General features: G+C 37.6%; 4 protein-coding genes and 1 long non-coding RNA gene across 6 annotated transcripts in view; 2 read left to right on the plus strand and 3 right to left on the minus strand.

The window, feature by feature from the left end:
• LOC137976415 (uncharacterized) overlaps nucleotides 1-1,662 on the minus strand; it is an 8,651-nt gene extending 6,989 nt beyond the window's left edge. The window contains exon 1 of the long non-coding RNA XR_011117761.1: nucleotides 1,474-1,662. This is a non-coding gene — a long non-coding RNA (uncharacterized lncRNA). The remainder of the gene's footprint in view (nucleotides 1-1,473) is intronic.
• LOC137976411 (N-acetylglucosaminyl-phosphatidylinositol de-N-acetylase-like) lies at nucleotides 1,083-5,583 on the plus strand. Of its 2 annotated transcripts, XR_011117760.1 has the most exons (7): nucleotides 1,083-1,384; nucleotides 1,670-1,769; nucleotides 2,282-2,369; nucleotides 2,894-3,075; nucleotides 4,695-4,737; nucleotides 4,814-5,103; nucleotides 5,228-5,583. XR_011117760.1 is itself a non-coding variant. In XM_068823755.1 (6 exons), exons 1-6 carry the CDS (start codon nucleotides 1,144-1,146, stop codon nucleotides 4,913-4,915), a joined length of 756 nt encoding a protein of 251 aa, XP_068679856.1. In that variant the 5' UTR covers nucleotides 1,083-1,143; the 3' UTR covers nucleotides 4,916-5,583. The 2 variants fall into 2 exon arrangements, 1 of the variants encoding a protein (XP_068679856.1); XM_068823755.1 differs by having other exon boundaries at nucleotides 4,814-5,583.
• On the minus strand, nucleotides 5,463-8,913 carry LOC137976414 (protein LLP homolog). Its single transcript, XM_068823758.1, has 2 exons — nucleotides 8,674-8,913; nucleotides 5,463-6,747 (listed from the first exon to the last, which is right to left on the minus strand). Exons 1-2 carry the CDS (start codon nucleotides 8,897-8,899, stop codon nucleotides 6,578-6,580), a joined length of 396 nt encoding a protein of 131 aa, XP_068679859.1. The 5' UTR covers nucleotides 8,900-8,913; the 3' UTR covers nucleotides 5,463-6,577.
• A 61-nt stretch (nucleotides 8,914-8,974) lies between these two features.
• LOC137975858 (pseudouridylate synthase RPUSD4, mitochondrial-like) lies at nucleotides 8,975-13,930 on the plus strand. The gene is made up of 7 exons (XM_068823059.1): nucleotides 8,975-9,099; nucleotides 9,516-9,560; nucleotides 11,091-11,190; nucleotides 11,663-11,692; nucleotides 11,883-12,072; nucleotides 13,045-13,239; nucleotides 13,523-13,930. The coding sequence occupies exons 1-7, from the start codon at nucleotides 9,009-9,011 to the stop codon at nucleotides 13,841-13,843; spliced, it is 972 nt and encodes a 323-aa protein (XP_068679160.1). The 5' UTR covers nucleotides 8,975-9,008; the 3' UTR covers nucleotides 13,844-13,930.
• A 145-nt stretch (nucleotides 13,931-14,075) lies between these two features.
• LOC137975859 (meiotic nuclear division protein 1 homolog) lies at nucleotides 14,076-20,960 on the minus strand. The gene is made up of 6 exons (XM_068823060.1): nucleotides 20,644-20,960; nucleotides 20,471-20,536; nucleotides 19,290-19,347; nucleotides 19,081-19,196; nucleotides 16,020-16,127; nucleotides 14,076-15,238 (listed from the first exon to the last, which is right to left on the minus strand). Exons 1-6 carry the CDS (start codon nucleotides 20,644-20,646, stop codon nucleotides 14,972-14,974), a joined length of 618 nt encoding a protein of 205 aa, XP_068679161.1. The 5' UTR covers nucleotides 20,647-20,960; the 3' UTR covers nucleotides 14,076-14,971.
• Nucleotides 20,961-21,044: the final 84 nt, after the last annotated feature.

Below are 21,044 nucleotides of genomic sequence, written 5' to 3' on the forward strand. Positions count from 1 at the left end.
TGTTTCAACTTTGTTCGACACTGGATTAAATCTCGCAGGGAACCAAGAATTGACATCTCCTCGCTGATCTTTTCGTAGACCTCGGCATTTTTATTGTTCGGCATTAGTGATAGCGATGTTTTTATTTAATTTTCGCTCCAAGTCTCACCTCTTTTCGCCATTACGCAAAATCAATACTTACTTACTTATGGCTGTCCAGCAAAAAAGCCAGGTTACAAAGGGAACTGATCTCTGGCGCCGTTGTGTTCTAGATTGGATCGATCCGAGACCACCTTTCTTGGTGGACTACTTTAGATCGGTCTCGGATCGGTTTGAAATGTTCAAATTTAGCACGCTTACCACCTGGATTGACCCGAAACCGATCGATCTCGAACGTGAAAACAAGCCCTTAGCATGACGATTAAGTTAATCCAGCGAGTAATTTCAGCCGCGCGTTCCACAAGTCCTTAGCCATTTTTGGATACCATGTAATTGTGTAATTAAGGGCACACATCTTACAGAAACAGTGTGAACGTGGAACAGAATGAAAACTCTGATGATGTTACCGTGGATTGGAATCAACATAAGATTATAAAAGCAGTTACTTTGTTCGTTTTTTCTTTACAGTTTCTCGAAGAAGTGTATTACGATTCTCCTTTTTTGTTTTTTACATTTTTTAGTGTCTCATTTTTAGTCTCTCGTTTCCGATTTGACATCTTTGCTTTCCATTCTCCGCCCTTAAAAGCATATTGTCTAGATAGGAGAGAAGAAAAATATTTCTTGGACCCTGAGGTTTCTCCTTCCACCACCTCAAGTGCTTATCCATCAACCCTCTCTTTCTTGACTATTTTTTGTTTGAGTGAATCGTCACGACATCGAGAAATGGCCAAACCCTCCATGTCCATGGGATGACGGAAACCGGAAGTGAGGTGTCGCCCATTCGAGATGTTAACTTCCGGTTTCCTTCTGGGGCTCACCTGTTCCACCTCGTGTTTATCCATTATTGTTTCTCCCAGAGAAAGGCAAGACAACCCTCACCCTCCTGTACCAGTATTTTCAGAAATAAACGCAGCCCAAAACCATTTGAACAGTCGGGAAATTTTCCGCGAAAAGAAATTAGTTCACGATCACCGAATACTATTTGCTTAGTAGCCACGCACACAAATGTGGTTCTTTGAGCTGAGTTATCTTTCGGCTTTGCTATTACTTGTTGCAATTTTATCGTGTATTTTAGCAATTTTTTATTGCGGACAGCTAAACTACCAACGAGTTGAAAGGCCAGAATTTGAAAACAAAAATGTCCTCGTTATAACGTCTCACCCAGATGACGAGTGCATGTTCTTCTCGCCCACCATCTTGAATCTCCAGAGATTTTCCACAGTTCATCTATTGTGCCTTTCAACAGGTGTGCATGAAAGGCAATATTTTTCTATAACTAGATTCTAGAATACCAGCCTAGTTTTTTGCATATGAATAGCATGTATTATTATATACCTGTTTCTTCAGAGGATGCCGCTCTAGGCCGGGTATTCTAGACTCGCTCTTTGCTTTCCAGTTTACCTTAAGCCGTCAATTTTGCCTCAGTACTTAAAAACAGCTGTGATGTGTTTGTTTTACCACGATCTCTACTAACCACCTTCCCCTCCCCCTTGATATCTATTTCCTGCCCACCCCTCTCCTTTTTCCTCAGGTAATTATTATGGACAAGGTGACACTAGGAAAAAAGAGCTGATGTCAAGCTGTGCTATCCTGGGAATTACATCCAGTTATGTGACAGTTATAGACCACCGGTAAACTAACCATATTAGTGCATAAGATCATGAATAAATTTGGTTCTTAGCCCAGATCTGAGTTCATTTCCGGCGGGTGTAATCTGCAGGTCGCAGGCCTAAACGAAAGTTTTTAGGCCTAAGGTTAGCTTTTAAGAATGTTTAGGGTTAGGGTTAGGGTTAGGGGTTAGGGTTAGGGTTAGGGTTAGGGTTAGGGTTTCAATTAGGCCTAAACGAAAGTTTTTAGGCCTAAGGTTAGCTTTTAAGAATGTTTAGGATACTTTCTGTATTGGTGAAACAATGACCTGCAACCTGTGACCTGCGACCAGTGACCTGCAGATTAGACCAGCCGGTTCATTTCAAGGTCTTTCAAATTGAGTCAGCATGTGAAGTCTTTCTTGCATTGCAATGGTCAGTGAAAATGACTTCACCCACAGTAACTGAAGAGAATAGGATTTAAGATACTAAAATTTAACATCCAGATGATGTAGAATTTAAATTTGTTACAATGATTTTATTTTATTGCTTTATAGTTTTCTTCCAGATGATCCCAATGCAGACTGGGATCCCAAGCTCATTGGCAGAATAATCACTGATCACATAAATAATAAAATTCAAGTGGTGAGATTTCTTTCTTGTAAATTATGCGTCATGGCAATACATCTTTTTACACTTACATGCTTAGTTACCTGGCCTTTAAATGAAAGTGAGGCTGGAATTGACGTTGTTTTGATTCAGACCTCCCTCCTCTTCTTATGTTAATGATTTTGTTCTCATGCTAATTAGTTGCAATATTCATGAGAAAAGCAGTGAGGTTTCTATCAAAACAAGGTCAACTTCAACCTTATTTTCATTCATAGGCCAGGTAACTAAGCACACAACTGTAAAATGGTCCATTTGAAAGTAGAAAAGGCCTCTCTTTCAGCTGCCATCCGAGAACCAAAACCACTTGTGCTTAAATTTTTCTATTTTCAAAGGGAGCTGTCCAGTTTTTTCCATTTTATCTTGCATTGTCTATAACTCCTTTAGTATTCAATGGACAACAAACCTACATAATTTGATGGAATGTGTTAAAAACGAGATGGATGGGATTTAAAAAAATGGTCAATTCAAGATACACAAATCCAATGTTTTTTACATCGTAGGTTGTAACATTTGACTCCTACGGAGTGTCTGGCCATAAAAACCACATTGCTGTTTTCAAAGCAGTGAAAAGACTGATGAATGAGGAAATCTTTGAAGATCTTAAAGTTTATGTTCTCAAAAGCACTGGAATATTGAGAAAATACATATCATTATTGGACCTTCCTTTTAGTGTGTATTCAAGGCAAGTAACCCTGCATGAAAAGCTCTAAAATAAATTATATTCAAGAGAAAATGTTTTGGTGAGAAAAATAAGTTCATGTTGCACATTCCATTCATGAGATGTTGCAAGTTGTTAGTATATAATTTTCTAGGATTTGTTTGTTACTTCTTAGGTAAGAATGTTTTAGAAACACAGAGTCATTAATTTTTATTTGCTAGGATGAAGGTTATAGAGTTTGCTATCACCATAAGTGACTAATATAAAAGAAGTTAGATTCAAGTTTTACTGTATTGCTTTTACCGTAGTGATCAACTCTGAACATTGTTCTATCACAAGATATTGTTGTCTCTATCTTATAAACCGACAAAACTTAGGTGACCAGTGTTGATAGACGGACGGTAGGAAGAAAAGATGAGGACTAGTTCTGTCTTAAGTTTATCAGTAAGGGCTTTTTATAACACTGAATGGTAAAAGTGAATAGTAAAAACCCTGAAAGACATTTTGACCATGCTTCAGTTCAATCAGTCAATCAATCAATCAATCAATCAATCAATCAAGCAATCAATCAAGCAATGAAATCCTTGATATGAAAACGATAATATTCAAAGCTAAAAGCTTGTGGGGTCGTTTATCTAGTAAGGTTCTAATGGACTTAAGAGAATGTACAACTTGTCTGAAGCCAAAGATATATACATTTAACCCTTTGACGTCCAAAGCCGCCAGACTTAGTATTTTACTCTGTCTAACGCCAGACGATTTTACTCGTCAATGGGGAATTCCTGGGAGTCAATGGGTTAAATAACGTTAAAATGTTTTAAAGTTCAACTTTGTATGTGTTATGTATAAACAAATCTTCTGATCTAAAATTTCAGGTGGAAGCAGTTGAAACATTGTTCTGAATTTCTAACGTTCATTTTTACCATTCAATCTTTGTTGCAGTTCTAATAATATACATGAAAAATTACTTGATTCTGATTGGCTGAGAGCAGTGCAGTTCAAGTGTGACACAGTGCAAAAAGTGTAATATCAGTGCAAATTACACATCGAAATTCTGGATTATGAGTGGCTAATAAACAATTGTGTTTGGTCAGAACCATTTAAATCTTTTGTTTTCAAATCAAGCGCGTATCCTGGAAGGCGCAATTTTTCCCTGATTGCATGATACACGTGCGTTTCTTCTGCTTATCCATCTCAAATTGTTTCATGTATGTCATTAACAAGTAATCACATCATTTTTCTCATGCAATTTGGAATAAATAAGCACTTGTAAATTTTTTCCAAGACTACAGATTACACTCACCCTACAGGCTTGTGCAATTTTGGTCGGACTTTGAAACAATTTACTTATGCTCATTTATTCTAAATTGCAATGGAAATAATGTGATTACCTATACATATTACCAGTATCTATAATCTTTTTGACAACTCTGGGGTTTCAATTTCTGGATGAAACTTGTCAGAAGTTTTTACTATAACTGGGACTTCTGCACTATAGGTTATTCCATTTTGTTTTTCAATACTCATTTTTATAGCATAAGAAAACATTTGCACACATTTTCCTCATGTTACTTTGAAGTAAACTACAAGTAGGACCTAAATGTATTATTAATCAACATTTTATTTTTGTTGCTTTATATTAGGTATTTGTTTCTCTCAAGTCCCAATGACATCATTCTTGGACAGGTGATTATTGCTTAATACTACTTCCTATGTTTGTAGCAATTCAATGAAATCATAAAAAGATTTGTTTTCCCCACAGAGTGCAATGTTTGCTCACAGAAGCCAGTTGCTGTGGTTTAGGAAGCTTTACATACTTTTTTCAAGATTTATGTTGATCAACACACTGGAAAAACTCAGTTGAAGGATGAGGAATGTCTTATTCTGGTTCATGTGTCCAATATTTGATTTGTCTGGCAACCAAACTGATCACCTTTGTGAAGGGGAGAAATAATGCACAAGCAGTGTACCTGCCAAGATTTATTAACTAACTTTGTTATATAGCTGAATTTTTTACCCCAAACAGCGTGCGCTTGTATTGGTTACTTCGAGGTCACATGACATCTAATAAGAAAACTGTCTCTAAGCGGGCAAGATTTATGCAAAATCTATGACGTCAGAGGGTAACAGTGCGCTGTTACCCGCGAATGTTGACGCTTTTATTGGTTACTTTGAGGTCACATGACATGTAATAAGAAAACTGTCTCTAAGCGGGCAAGATTGCAAAATCTATGACGTCAGAGGGTAACAGTGCACTGTTACCCGCGAATGTTGACCGACGACTGCCGTTGCTGTTGCTTGTTTTCTTTTTGTCCTATATAACAAATCACTTAATGACTTGTACCTCCCTCGGCTGTGCCTCAGGGAAACATTGAGATTCTCGGGAAACAAAATTAACTGTTTCTCTCGGGACCAGTCATTAAGTGTTTAATGATTTTTATTATCACAGAGAAAATGGTATTGTATCACTAGTGAGTAATAAGAGGATTGATCCTGTACTTGATGAAATAAAAGCCTTTGAAAGAACATTAATTTATGTAACGTCCAGATTCAAGAAAGTGAGAAGTTACAATATTATTTTAAATGGTCTGAATAGGATGTGTAAAATTATAATGCAAGGATGAAATCAGTGGTACTTGAGCAGTAAAACAAGATGTGGCACAGATATTTCAATGAAGATCCCACTCTTTTCCATCCCTCATCAAGGAGATGCAATATAATTATTGTTTACCAAGTTTCATAAATTTGAGACTAGGTGGTAATGGTCTGCGACCAACAGCTATTCAACCAGGCAAATAGGCTGACTCCTGGCTGTTCTTATTTTTTGTGGTCTCATTCAGTCAGAAGCCCTCCATGCTAATCAAACCAGGGTGACCACATATGCAGCAGGGGTTGACCACAACACCAGGAAGTTTGTGCCCCACCCTTCGCAAATAGTGGGTGGGTTCTTTAACATCCCACATCACCTTCAATCCCCTTTACTTTATACTGTTTATGCATCTGCTTCAGAAGTGAAAAGACAATAGTAGCTTTTGTATAAAAAAGGCACAAATAAATAATTATATTCGTAACTATCAACATCATAATGGCTCACCTCGCACCAGTTATTCAACTTTATCCAGTGGATAAGTCACTATTCACAGTATAAAAAAAAAACAGTGTTGAACGATGGCCAAGATTTTCTTAACACACCTTTTAACCCATTGACGAGCAAAATCGTCTCGCGTTAGACAGAGTAAAATACTAAGTCTGGCCGGTTTGGCCTATACATTGTAGTGTGCAGCATATTCACAGTTAAGAGGGCACATAATGAAATCTTTGCAGTGAGGTCTAAATTGACAGATAGTGACTTCTCCACCGGATAAAGTAATCAGGCCTTTAAACAGCTATGGCCAGTACTAGAAGAATATAAGTAGAGAAAACAATAGCACATTGGTCTCATTGTCGCTTAAGTTTGAACATAATCATTTTCAGTTACTTCAGATTCTAGTTATTTGTGGGATATGCATTTAGACATTCTTCATCTTCAGAACTGATGTCCACTACGCTTCCACCTGGCAATCTTTGGACATTTCTTCTTGTTCCCAAGACGTTTTAAATTCTTCTTATTGTTTAATTTTTGATGCGCTTTTTTCTTAAGGTTCTTTTGAGATGTTTCCTCTGGTTTCATGACAACATCATCTTGTTCTTGTTTTTCTGGAAAAAAGCATGGCTATCAGTTGGAGAGTGCATGAGATGGTGGTGTTTTGTTGCGGTCATTGTATTAAAACACATACTACAGACCAGGGGTGAAATGCAGACTTGAGGTAATATTTGAAAGTGGGAGTTGTAGTGACATGTCATGTCACACAATGCGGTCACATTTCTGTTTTGACGATGTTTACTGCAACTGGTCTTGCCTTCATTGTAGGCAACCACTGATAAAACTAAACTGCTCTGAAAGATAAGTGGCCTGTTGCATTTTAAACAATAATTATTGTAAACCAGATTGGATACTTACACGTTTCGCTTATTGACCTTGATTCATTCTGTTTGTTAAACTATTAAAGCGCGACATAATAGCTCTGTTTACAGGGTGAAACTTCCTTGTTCAAGTGGTTAATTGTTGAACATTTTTTCCCCCAGAGTGTAAACATCATTGAACCAGTGCTTTGGTTATTTTTGGTCTCTCTTGATTTTTCACACCGTAGTTTCTGTGCTGAAATTTCCAACTTTAAGTTGGCATTGATCACAACATGTGACAAAAAGTAGTGTTGTGTGACCTCAGCCCAGAGAGCAGCAATGAAATGGACTAAGTCGCAACAAATTTTCCTTCAGTTAATCCATAAATATAATACGCTCAAGAGCACTGGGTTGGACTGCCAAACTTCCATGCAATTTCAGAATTTTTGTGGTTAAGGACAGTGCCGACTATTGTTATTGCGCATCTCGAGATGCTCAGGTTTCCTATCAGCGATGCTTACTAATACAGGGATATTTTTGCACAGTTTAACACTATCTGAAGAAAGTAGATCTTACTAAGTACTCTTGGTATCCAAAAAGAAAATTAGGGGTAACCATATGTCTTTGAGAAATAATTAAGCTTCAACTTGAGAAAGAATGCCATACATCACTTTGTATTTTAAAGTGGTTTACGAATATTATTCATGAATTATCTTTGAAAATGTGTTATCCCCAATTTTCTTTTTGGATTTCAACACTCGTTAAGATCTACATTCCTGCATAATCATAAACCAGGGCAAAAATATCTTTGAATAATTATTAGTAGGCACCATCCTTAACCCATTCACTCCCAGGGGTTCCCCATTGACAAGTAAATTCGTCTGGCGTTATACAGAGTAAAATAATAAGTCTGGCCAGTTTCGGCTGGTTTGGACGTCAAAGGGTTAAAGACGATTCAAGTGGCATACGGTAAGAACTGTAATCACTTTTTACGTGAAGAAATCCTTCACAACAGCTAGGACTAAACAAACTCTACCAGCAGAAAATTCTCATGTAACATATTTCATGCACTCTCCAAAGTCTGCATTTTACACCGACTCGTTATGTTGTAAGAATTAAACGCCAATCTTAAATTACAGAACTCTCTAAACATCCTGTTGTTGACATTCTCCTATCTTTGCCTGAGCTTAAAGAGATGGACTAAATTTATATTTGTAAGCATAATTTATAAATTACTACCTGTTATGTTTTAAACAAAGAGAGAGAGGAAATGGGGTTTTAGGTTAACTACATAAGTAAACTTAATTGAACCCAAGGGAAAACGACGGAACTAACCCAAAATGAAATTCCCATTGTCACAATACAAGTTATCTAATTAACAATTAGATCCCTAGCCCTTGTGGGCCACGGGCCGAATGGGCGATTGACCCGTGGCCCTTGAGGGCGAAGGGTCTAATTGTTTTAGTATTACCCAACTAGTCGGCCAGAAAGGCAATAATAAAGTTAGCAAATTTAAGTTGAAGAAATATTTATTTGGGAATAAAACGAAAGAACGCGTCGGGCTTTTCGGTACACGAGGACTATTACTAATAGTCCTCTAGTAGCGTAGCAAATTTAAATGCTGGATTTTCATTAGTCCACTAGTTAGGTGATGCTAATACTGCTTATTCATCAATGTACCTGCGTCTTCATTTTGTGATGTTGGTTCCTGATTTTTCACCTTCTTTAACATCTTTTCTTGCGTTTCGTCACTTTTTCCTCCTTCCACGTTCTCCGCGTCCACGACCATTTTCTTGTCTTTTAAGCCGATAATCTCCTCTAACTTTGCTTTTACCTTTGGTTTGAGTTTTTGACGTTTTTCAGCGCGCAGTTTTCGCTTTCTTCTTGATCGCACACTCTTCGCCATGTTTGATCTATTTTGCACGTGCGCGCGGTCAGGAACTTGGGACCCAAACAATTCTACCTTTGTGTCATGTAAAAACGGTGAGGTATACCTCACTGAAAGTATTAAAAGAATGACCCTCGCCATAAAAACAGCAAGATTAGCTTTGGGTAAAACTGTTATTGATGCGCGATATCTTACCAAAAAGGTGCTGTTCATGAACAGTAAGTACATATCTGATGAAATTTGGGTTTCTTCGGATGAGAACATTTTGACATGTTTCACATTTTGTATTGTCACGTGTGACAACTATGGGCCATCCCATTTAATAGATCCACCCCTCCAACCCCTCCTCCCTGTCGAGCGTGTCTCTAAGAATTAACAAGGAAGATCAAAGTGCTGATACATCCTCTTCGTAGAACAGGGGGGAGATCAAAGAAACCAACTGGGTTACCCCCCATAAATACGGGGGGTGGGTGTGCATGATAAGAATAGAATGACCCTATCTTTCACATTTACCCAGCTCACTACTTTGGAGTAACTTAAATATCTGTGATTCGCCTGTCTATGTTTGTATAGATGTTGTAGATGGCTTGCAAGAGTGATAACTCAGATCAGCATGGAATTATTTTTTTCGCAGATGACATTATTGTAGTAAACAAGCCATATGGATTGCCAGTGCTATGTAAGTACATGGCTTGCAACCAATCTCAAAAGATGCAGATTACTTGCTGGTGGATGAACAAAAGAGGCTAATTATTGTCAGGATCCTATGACTAGGAGCGTAACAATTTCATTGTATTTGTGGAACAGCGTTTGGGATTGAGAATGGTCATTCGTGCAAGCCAAATCTTATTTAAGGACTCTTCTAAAAATAGCTTGATCTGTGAAAATGCTGTTACATTGACCAAGTACCTAGTGGAGTTGAATTGTAGACTCCTGTTATTGTAGATCTAGTTTTTTCATCCACTAATGTGGCAGTGATTACATAACAAGAAAACTACATTATAAACACAATGCCAGCTCAAACTTAGGGGGGTGTCTTGAAAACAAAGACCCTAAAACTCCTAAGACCCCGAAAACTCGGAAACAAATAAAGTACCCCAAAACCATCAATTTGGCTAACCCTAGGCCTAAAAACCAACTTAAGGCCTAGGGTTAGCCAAATTGATGTGGGGTACTTTCTTCCTTTTTGAGTTTTTGGGGTCTTAGGGTCTCTGTTTTTGAGACATCCAACTTGCAAGGTGACAAGTTTTTTAACTTTTATTTTCTGAATAATTAATGAGCAGGGGAAGTGGTGCTCAAAACAGTTAAAAGGGTCTCCCAGGGGGAAGGGGGGGTTCCCGTTCCCTTTAAATATTTGCTTGTGTTCCCTTGAGGGTCTCAATGGGGGGATAGCTTTTATGGCTAACGGTTAAAAAATGGCCTTTTCACAGCTAACGGTTATTTTTTTCCGTCACGGATAACTTACATGGAAGACAAAGAAACGTCCCTTGTTGAAAATGAAACTTTTTTTTTTGCTTTTTGGGGTTCTCTGTGTAAGTTAGTATGTTGTAGTACACCTATTGAATAGAATACCGGTAAGTCATTGGTCATCAGAATGTGACTTAAATTTTTGTCAAGACGTCCAACCACAGGTGGCAAGAGAGGATGAGGTAAGGGAATGAATCCCCCATAAATGGGCCAATGGTAGTTATTTAAAATCTAATTTTAGCTATGCAGCTATTTTTAGAGAGGCACCTGATTGTCCAGTTGTAATCTAAAGTCATACTGAAATTTTGTGTGTGTGGCATTGTGAACGAGAACCTACTAAAAGGGCTTTGCGAAACTGAAAATAGATTTTTAAAAACTATGATGGCGCATGGGGATCTGTTCTCTTACCTCATCCTCCCTTGCTGGGGTGTATTTGGGACTTGTTTTGTCTTGGCAGACAAGCCAAGCAGGACAGATTGTAAAAGTATGGCTAGTTCAGGCTGGCTTGGGAGTGAAAGGTTTAACTTGTTTTTGTTCCCTTTTTGCCTAAAATATTTTGACATTGTTCCACTGTTGCCCACTTCCCCAAAACCCTGGGGAGGGCCTCAGTCAAGGCAATTCTATGTGGAGTCTTATGAGATATTTTTCATTCCTGTCCTGTGGGGCCTCTGCATGCTGCAATGTGAACTCAACACCACTTTTCTGATAAAGCACCAACAATATTATTGTTGTTCTCTTGAAGCTGGTCCTGGTGTGAAGATGTGTCTTACAGATATGCTTGAAGAATTTGCAGAAATAATGAAACTGGGGCAGAAACCAGAGCTGGCACACAGATTAGATAGGTACATGAAAGTCTCTGCTGGAAGCAATGTGGCTGAGTGGTGTAACGGCCCGTGCCTTGAGATCCGGAGATCCCAGGTTCAAGACCGTGTTCTGACCACTCACTGAATTTCTTTCAGGTAGTCCCTGGTTCAATTTCCTGTAAAATAGCCAACTGGTTTGCCATTCTGCCAGTTGGGATTCTTAACAATTGTATATTTTCAATGCTTGGAGATTATATTAGCTACTAGCTACTTTGAAATCCAAGGGTAAATGAAGTGATTATTATTATTATTATTAAAGCAGGTGTCCCATGGAGAGACTGACAGAGGTAAATAGTTAGAAAAAAATGTAATGAAACAGTTTCAGTATGAAAAACAACACCAACAACAAAATGTGTTTGGTTGTAGTGACGTCTGTGATCTAAAAATATTGAATTATTTTGCGGTGAAAAAGTAATCATTGTAAACTATTTGTTATTTTTTCTATTCGTAGGGATTGCAGTGGCATCCTATTACTAACAAGGTAGCACTCAATAAAGAAATTGTAATCAAAACCTTTTGACAAAGACTTAAATTAAATAGTTTGTTAAAGTCATACTTCAGTACTGATGATATGATTATTGATATGTTTTGAAATTCAGCCTGAAAATGAGATATAATTTATGGATAAAACCTTAAACTTATATGGTATCAAAGTCTTCCTCTTCTTTCAGAACTCCAACTGCTGCGAAGAAAGTTGCAGAAATATTTGTAAAGAGGACACTCAAAAAGCAATACTGGGCAGTCACAGTTGGTGTTCCAACTTTTGAGGAAGGAGAGATCAATATTCCAGTTGGAGGAGCTAAGCTTACTGGAGGACATCGCATTGTCACCAGAAGGGACCTGATAGGAAAACCCAATGAAGTAAATGAAAATTATAATCAAGAATGATCATTGTAGTTGATATGGTTTCTTTGGATTATAATAATAATTTACCTGGAAAAATATCTCCATTCTTATTTGCTAAGAGAAATGCAGTTTTCAGGTAACACAGTGCAAAAAGAGGTAACAAACCAAGCACTCTGATTGGTTGACGTGATGGAAGAAACTGTCAGATAGCCAATCAATAACACTGCAAGTCCTGAATGGTGCAATTTTTGCTTGATTGTGACAATGATATATTTTGCTTCTGCATAATTACGATAAGTTATCTTGAATTTATCTCATGCAATTTGGAACAAATAAGCACTCAAATTTTATCAAAGACTACAAATTGGATTCACTAGGAGCTTTGCAGGGCTCATGCAATTACCTACATTACTGATTAAAGTGCTACTGTGATCAAAAAATCACTTCTTTTTTCCTTCAGAATTTTGAAAGTGTGATTGCTCAACACTTGACTGGCAAAATTTTAAGCTTTGGTTTTTATCCAAAGGCTATTTACTTTGAGTGTAAGTTTTGGATTTCACCATCCGCCATTACTCACGTTCCAAACTGACTGATTGGACCTCAGAGTGTTGGATCAGGGCAGAAGTGACGTCATTTACTCACTAGCTTAAGATTTCATCATGTAAACGCAGCTTATTATATATGCAAACCACGAGTTTAAAAGTCTGAAAGCCCAAAACTCCTAGCTGCATATTAATTCACCTGCGTACACACACATTGCATTCTTAAACTATTGAGTCTTTGATGTCATTTTCTCCTCGATTTTGAAGTTGGTAATGGCGGACCATTAAACAGGAAAGTTCCAGTTAAAATCAACAGGTGTCTTCTTGAAATCAAGGCTTAAAACTTCGTTCAGTTACAGTTTAGTTACCATAGTTTTGAAATCCAAACTGAGGTCAAAGTAGCACTTAAAGAAAAATACTGGCACATTCCTTTGTTCTGTTTTAGGTGTTAAAAGGTGAAGGTTTCAAAAATGCAAAAACAAGATTTGAAGTTTTGGATACGAATCAGACATCTTGTGCACTGTTACAACTGGAACCAATTACAGGTTTAAAACACCAAATAAGAGTACATGCAGCTGAAGGACTAAAGTGTCCAGTACTGGGTGATCACAAATTCTCTTCAGATTCTCGCCAACCCCAGGTAAAATAGCACAAGATGAAGGTGTAGAAGGTGATTAATTTTTATTCACAATTTACTGGAAAACAAGCAAGTACACACACATGTACAAAATTAATAACAATTATAATACTTTTTCAAAAGCTCTGAAGAGTTTAGTTTAGTGTATTGAAGACTCAGTCTTACATTGTACCACAAGTATCCATCACTAGAATCGTTGTGGAATATCATCCATAAACAATGCTGCTAGACTTGCTCTATTATAACTTGATACTCTTTAAATTATTTGTGTGTATTTCTGTTTTAGGTTCTCCCTCTGCGGTTGCTTCAGCTACTTCAATTCCAAGGTGTAAAGAGTAAAAATAATCCAGAGGAAAAGGGAAAAATAAGACCATGGCAAAGAGCTCTCATCCCTCTTCATTTACATGCAAGACAACTGACACTGCCAAAATTTGATGATGGAAAAGACATAGTTATCACTGCACCATCTCCAGACTATTTCCAAGAAACACTTCAGAAGTTGAAACTTCACCCAAAGAGAAAAAACATGTTAATGTCAAGAGAGGAAGCAGAATATTACAAACTAAAGCAATTAGGAAAATCGACCAAAAAAATTGTTGGGTTTTAATGGCATAAGAAATATGGCTCATGAAATGTAAAGAACTTTCAAAACACCACTCACACTCGTACCCATAATAAATCACAAAATCCACAAGCAAGTTCAAACAATATTTTTTATTTATTATATACTCAACAAAATTGCTCCATCACTGTGTTTCCATAGTAACGTCCATTATTGTTATGGTTGTTGGTCTGGCTAAACGTTATAACATTGTTGGAAACATGTCACTTTAGTCTTTGCAATGGTTGAAAGGGCAGCTGCACATTTCAACATTTGTTGCGTGTTGGAGAAAATGTTTGATTGAAATCAAAACATTCTTCCAACAAAAAATGTTGAACGAACGTCATCAAACATGCACGCCACATGTTCTAACATGGTTGATCCAACAAATGTTCTATAACAATGTTTGAACAGTAGCCGGGACTTCAACCTATTTATATGCATTCCCATTGACCAATCAGAAATGTGATATTCTGTTGAGTATATAATAATAAATAGTCAACCCCCTCCCTTTGGTTATGAATAGGGAGCTTAAGCACGTGTGTTTTTTTAGAAGCGGACGGCAACCGGAATTGAGCTGTTTTCCCTTCTAACTTGTCTTCACACAACCACATTTACATTGCTAAGACTATCTTTTCTCCATTAGAGATGATTAGTATAAAAATCTGGGAGACACCGCTGTCCTTCCGGTTGCTGTCTGCGTCTCAAAAACGTGCGTGCTTAAGCTCCCTAATGGGCAAGACGGGGGAGGGCTGTCTGGTTAACTTGAACTGAAACCAGCAGAGCAAGGCACTCTGAAGGGACTGCTACAATCAGTTATCAGATGAGGTATTTAATGGTATATAAATAATTTATAAAATACAAGCAAAAAGTATGTCCATAGCTGATTAACTTGGCACTACAGGTGGCCATTTGAAGTCTTTTTTTCCATTCCATTCTTTTGTTGTATTCCACCTACATTTTGCATTAAAATGAAGCTACACCTAAAACTTTGCTATTTTTATTTCATCTTCTTAAATTAGGATAAGGAATAATGCAAAGCAGTCAAAATGAATGAATTTTCATTGACTGTCCTAAATATCTACTCTGCACCCTCCTTAATAGCATGGGTACGTTAAGCCAAGCTAATTAAGCCTACTCCATGTAATCAAAATCCTCTGGAATTCCAAAGTTTTTGTCAATCATTTTCTCTTCCAGTCCAAACTTTTTAACACACCATGACTTAATAGTAAATACATTGTCAGTCCAGCGATCAACTCCTTCTTTGGCCATAACAGTTTCTTTTTTAATGTTTTCTAGCACTTCTGGGTCACACTCCTTGTATTTCTCAAGTTCCTTTTCAAGTTCTTTGCACAAGTTTTCCTTTTGTGCTAACTCTTCCAGAATTGCATCTCTGTCATCCTGTGTTACAAATTTTTTGTCAATTTTTAAGTCAAGGATTACATCAATAAGAATAAAAATCACCAATAGTAGGTTAGAATGTTTTCAATTGATGACTCACTCATCATTTTCAAATTCATGGATCATTTTTTTATTCTTAACTGTTTATCTAAAACCTCCATTGTAAGGAATCGTCACATTTCTTGGCTGGGGGCAATTCTGAAGTATCTGCTCTGGAGCAGCCAATGTGAACTTAAAAAATTAAATTTCATTTGGAAGAACTTGGTGTCTGTGTAAGAGTTCTGTAGGAGCTCTAGATGAACTGTAGTAGTTTGGTTCTCGGTGTAGTATTCTGCTTCAGTGTTGCCCTTGTGGTAAGGTACCTGAATGTCAGAGCTCCTACATCTCCAACATAAACCACTAACAACCCATAATTTCTCATTATTGTTTCTGACCAAGGGCTCATACTTAAACTGTCATCTCACAGATCTTTAAGTCTTTTGGTGGTCATTTTTCCTTTATCAAATTGTTTGATAAAATCAAATTTTTATGCCTCACTATCTATCGATGTTGCATCATTTTTTTACAGTTGTTTGGGAGAGTAGTCACCAAGCAAGGCTAACACTGTTGTCTTAGCTGAAGAGAGGTGACAAAAGGTTGATGGGTGAGGGGTTGTGGTTATTTTGTTTATTTATGAAATAGTTACCTAGTGAGTCTAATATAACAGCAGGTTCTTGGTCTTGCAATAAAATATTTTGTACTTTTGACAAGCTAAATATTATTAAATAATTATAATACCCACAGATTTTTCTCTTCCAATGTATGCCCGCTTCAACTGTTCCATTGTGGAGGCAATCTTCTTCTCACAATCATTAATTTGTGTTGTGAGCTGTTGGAGCTTTTGCTGTCTCTGAAAATTCATTAATCAATTTTAAACCTGTAAGATCACAACTTTTATAACTATGCTTCACTTCTAAATAAATTATTTCCAAACCTGTCAATAGGGAGCTTTAGCAACGACAACGGCAACGTCAACGAAAATGTCACAAATTTGCATATTTAGTAGCCAAAGACACTAGCTTTACACGCCCTGCACGTGCGGTTTTTATTTTTGTCTATTTCTTTGCCTTCGTCAGCAAAACAACAACGTGAAATGACCACATTTGAGGTTTTATGAAGGACGTCAGCATTTGAAGATAAATTTTCATTTTTTCCCCTAAATAAAGCGCAGCTCATAACGTTTTCATTCCTGAGGGACTCCCATACCTTTCTCACATTAAAAAACTTGGAATAGTCGTGAAGTGATTACAATGATGGGAATTTATGTTTTGAGATGACGTTCTCGGTCCCGTTCCTGTCATCGCTGCTAAAGCTCCCTAATAATTAAATGTGGGGACTCTTTGAGATGTCTCATTGCAAGGGGAATATCAGGACTAAAATGAGATAGTGTGATGCAAATTTCAAAAAGGTATATTAAAAGGTGGGAACCCCATATCTAATTACAGATGTGCTTTAATGGGTAATATTTTATAGGGTAGCTATGAAAACTAGCTGGAATTCTTCTGGTAATTCCTGGTTCAATTCCATGGCACCAAATGGCTTCTCTCTTTCTTAAGTTAAGGTTCTTTCATTTGTTATGTTTGTTTGAGTCGTTCATTGACCCTAAAAGTAGCATGTAGGGCAAGAGAGATCAACTCCATTGTTTAACCCATTGCCTCATAAGATATTTTACTCTGCAGAACCCAAGACGATTTTACTCATCATCGGGTGCGCTTTAGGAGTCAATGGCTTAACAAGAGATAGGAGCTTTGTCAAACTCAGGCTTTGTAACTACCAATAATTCTACAGTGCCATAAATGCAGCTCGAGGTTCCATTTGTTGCAGCTCAAGGTTCCATTTGTCAATGCATATTGGTCTCATCAGTCACAAAATTTAATGGTATATAAACATAAATGATGGGGGAAAGAAACCAAATACTTGAAAACAAGTAAAAGTAATGATTTCTATGAGCTGCTATTCTAACGAGATTTACTGGTACATAGGAGTGATGACTCAGGGATACTCACAAAAAATCAGGCTGCATCTGAACTGGAGTTAAACCCATGAACTTACCATTACCAGTTCTGGCCCCAGTTGCTCGAAGGGTGGATAGCGCTGTCCAACGGATAAATCACTATCCACTGGATAACTCAATAATTGGTTTTGCTGGTGTTTATCCTCTGTACAGTGATTTATCTGGTGGATAGCGTTATCCACCTTTTGAACAACCGGGGTCTGACGTCTAAGCGAGATTTATCAATTAAAAACACTTTGCTATTAAAGTTTGAAAGATAGAAACTCTGAAGAGCAAGATTCAGACTGTAACCCGCAATGGTTACACGTGGAGTGGGAGAAAAGGTTGCAGATAAACCAGACGTACAGCGGTAACAAAACGAAGTAAACTTTAATTAAAGTAACGCAAAAACAGCAGCAGAGAACAGAAGAGGTCGCAGGCCGTTTAAGGGTTTAAATTAAAACTCTGAGAGTGAATAGCAATTCGATGTGTCTTGTAGCTGTGGAATGGTTTGATAAGATTTGTTGTGCTGAAAATTTGTTGTGTTGTTGTGGTTCGAATTTAGTCTGGCTCCGAGTAACTATGGTAGCTGATAAAAAAGGTAGCTCTAGGTACTTGAAATAGCTTGTAACCAGCAAGTAGCGTTGCAACAATCCACCTTGTGTAAAAACTACGTGACTATATAAAAGGCGAAATCCGATCACTTAAAACAATCATGCAAGCGTGTACAGTGGTGCGATAAATAAATGAACAAAAAGAAATAAGGTGAATCGCGGCCAAATATAGACAAACGAATTGTTGTATTACGAACGTAACACAGCCTATCAGAAATTATTAACCCTTCTACCTCTTAAATAGCCCCATTGATTCGTAAAATCATCTGGCATTAGACAGAGTAAGATCTGTAGCGTCACTCTTTAAGGAGGTTAGTCCTGTCTCCCCCTGTCAACCAGCCACCATCGATGAGCCAAATCATCTGGTATTAGAGTAAGATCTACAAGTGCCGCCATTAATTAAGATGGAAAGGGTATTATAAGGGAAACATAGTTTTTTGAGTGCACATAGATGTTGTTAATTTCTTCTTATTAAATTTTTGACCTGGGATATTGCCTTTCTAGCTTCCTGATTTTTTCAATCAGTCTTAGTTATCAGCTCATACGCTGTATGACCTAATACGGAAACTGATAGCGTCAGCAGGGGCTGCGGAGTACATTTGAAAGTGGGACGGGGGGAGGGCCACATTTTGCAATGGATCACAGAAGTGTGAGGGGAGGGGCGAAAGGTTTAGGAGAAAACAAGACCATAGGAAAAACGTGGGGGGCCCCCTCCCACTGCCCCTCCTTCTCCGTGGCCCCTGGCCAAGTGTCGCCAAGCTCAAAACTAATCGCCTTTAATTTCCAAATGTCCAAGTGTTCAGAATTTGAATTAATGGTAATTAAATAAAGCAATTATTCCATTTGAACGTACTTATTGGATTTTATATGACTGGTTAATTAGCCAACTCAGCAGTAAATGCATTGTTGGCTATTTACCATCTCATATCCAACAAGAGCTCATGAAATAATAATTGTTCGGGAAGTCACAGATCAAGCACACACACTCCACAAGTGCAATAAAGATATTTCATGTGACATCACATGTTATTATGTGCCAACCAGAGGATTACTTATAGCTGTTGAAATGACTTTTTTTGTTTGGTGGTTGGCAAATTTGAATATGAAATTTGATGTCAATGTTTGTAAGCAGTGAACATCTCTATAATTATGTGGTCAACATGGCAGCTTTCCTTGAACTTGTCGTGTGTACTTACTGTGTGCATTGCTTTGCTTGGGTATGCCCAGAAGTAAATGGAAGTTCCAATTTTGTCAGTGTCCACAAGATTGTCATCAACAAGGCTTTGTACAACTTCTTTGACAGACATTGATGCTTCGAAATAAGAGAAAACTCTCATTAGTCCTACATACAACATCAACTTTGTGTTTCAATCAAAAGCAAAATATTTTTGTCGTTTTCTCTTACTTATTCCTTTCTCTTTTGGAGCAATTTTCTCTAATTCCTTGAGAAGGAAGAAGTCTTTCTGTTGGAATACAAAAAAAAAAAAAAAACAGCAGAACTAATTCCGTACTTCAATGCATCTACTTAGTTTTAAGATGGTAAGATTTAAGATACGTATAAATAAAAGTCTTACAAGGTTTACGGACAAAAAACCCTACAGATTGGGTTAAGTTGAATATTAGTAATAACAGGATGTTGGCATATTATGTTAATCTAGTCTATTTTGCACTGCAATAATATTATTATTGTGCAGTGGGGAAGGACCCGGGGGGGGGGGGGGGTTACTGCCATATATGGACTATAAAGGTATGTGGTGCTGTGAAGGGTATGGTTTTCAAGCAGTTTACTCTAGGATAGAGTATATAAATCACAGCCTTTCGGTCTAGAATAGGGTATCATTTTTCACGAAACTGACCAGTCGGTTGAAGATTTTATCAAGACTAAGGAAACCAGAAATTCCCACTCAAGAATATAAAAAAAATCAAATCGGCAAAGTTTAAGTTTACGTAACTCAGCCTCAACAGCGTCAATAAATGGCTATCATGAAACACCTCTGGATATTATTAACTGTCAAGAATCGGAATTTAGACGGAAATCGGTGGGAGTTTACTCTAGTATAGGGTAGCAAAATTCAGCTGAACTAGCCCTGGTATAGGCTAAGGGTTCCAGGTTCCAGCCGCACATCCCCACCCAGAAATTCCTAAAGTGCCTCCCCCGGGGGAAGGACAAGGGGAGCATAATTATGAACCATATGAGCCAGTCCACCCAAAGGACGGCCAAGACGGCTAATCTTCGTTAACACTATGTGGGTTCTTTAAAGTCCATGTTAAGCGTGTGTTCGATTCACTGTATTCTGGAATAAAAATGCATGGAATAGAAGTTAGAAATGCTAAAATACCATTTTAAACATATCTTCATTATCCTTGTTGCTTCAAAACACCAGACATACCGTTTTAAATCATCACTCCACATATTCAATAGTTGAGCTACTTACTATTTGGCAGTGGCATGATTAATAATCAATTATTATGTAATAATAATAATAATAATAATAATAATAATAATAATAATAATAATAATAACACTATTATTGACAGATGTCAAGAAATCACTGGTTTTCCCGAAATTCATTCAGTTTTCCTAACCTTCTCATAGAAAAGTTCCAAAAGACGAGTCCTCTTTTCTTCCAAACTGAGTCCCCGCTTTTTCGACTGACAAACAATAAAAATTTAGGTTAACAACTGGGTAGCGAATTGTGCCAGAGCTACCGATCGTAAGTAGTAGGTAACTTGATGCAAAGGGCAAAAATTTTACTCACCATTTTTATAGGGTTAACATGCACTTTTTGATGTTTTACTAGGTAGTTTTAGGTATGAAGCGATTCCGATGTACGCAGCCGCAGCCGAAACACTAGAAAATTTGATTTTGGCGCGAATTTAGACTGGATCTACGACAATCTACGCCAGTCTCCAAACCGGAAACGAAAAATTGCTAAGCCTCTTGCGTACGTAACGTTAAATGCAGGAATGATTGTACTCTTGCGGTATGTATGTCGATCATCTGTTTGGAGAGCCTGTCGAAATTCATTCATAAATAAGATCCTTATTACGGTACGGTATTCTTAAGGAAATCTTATGACGCAAGGGGTCTTGGGACTGGGTCTGACGCTGGTGACCTGGGTGACCTTGGAATATCACTTCCGGTTTAGCGGCAAGTCCT

This window comes from Montipora foliosa, chromosome 11 (genome assembly GCF_036669935.1).
Source record: "Montipora foliosa isolate CH-2021 chromosome 11, ASM3666993v2, whole genome shotgun sequence".
Classification (NCBI taxonomy): domain Eukaryota; kingdom Metazoa; phylum Cnidaria; class Anthozoa; order Scleractinia; family Acroporidae; genus Montipora; species Montipora foliosa.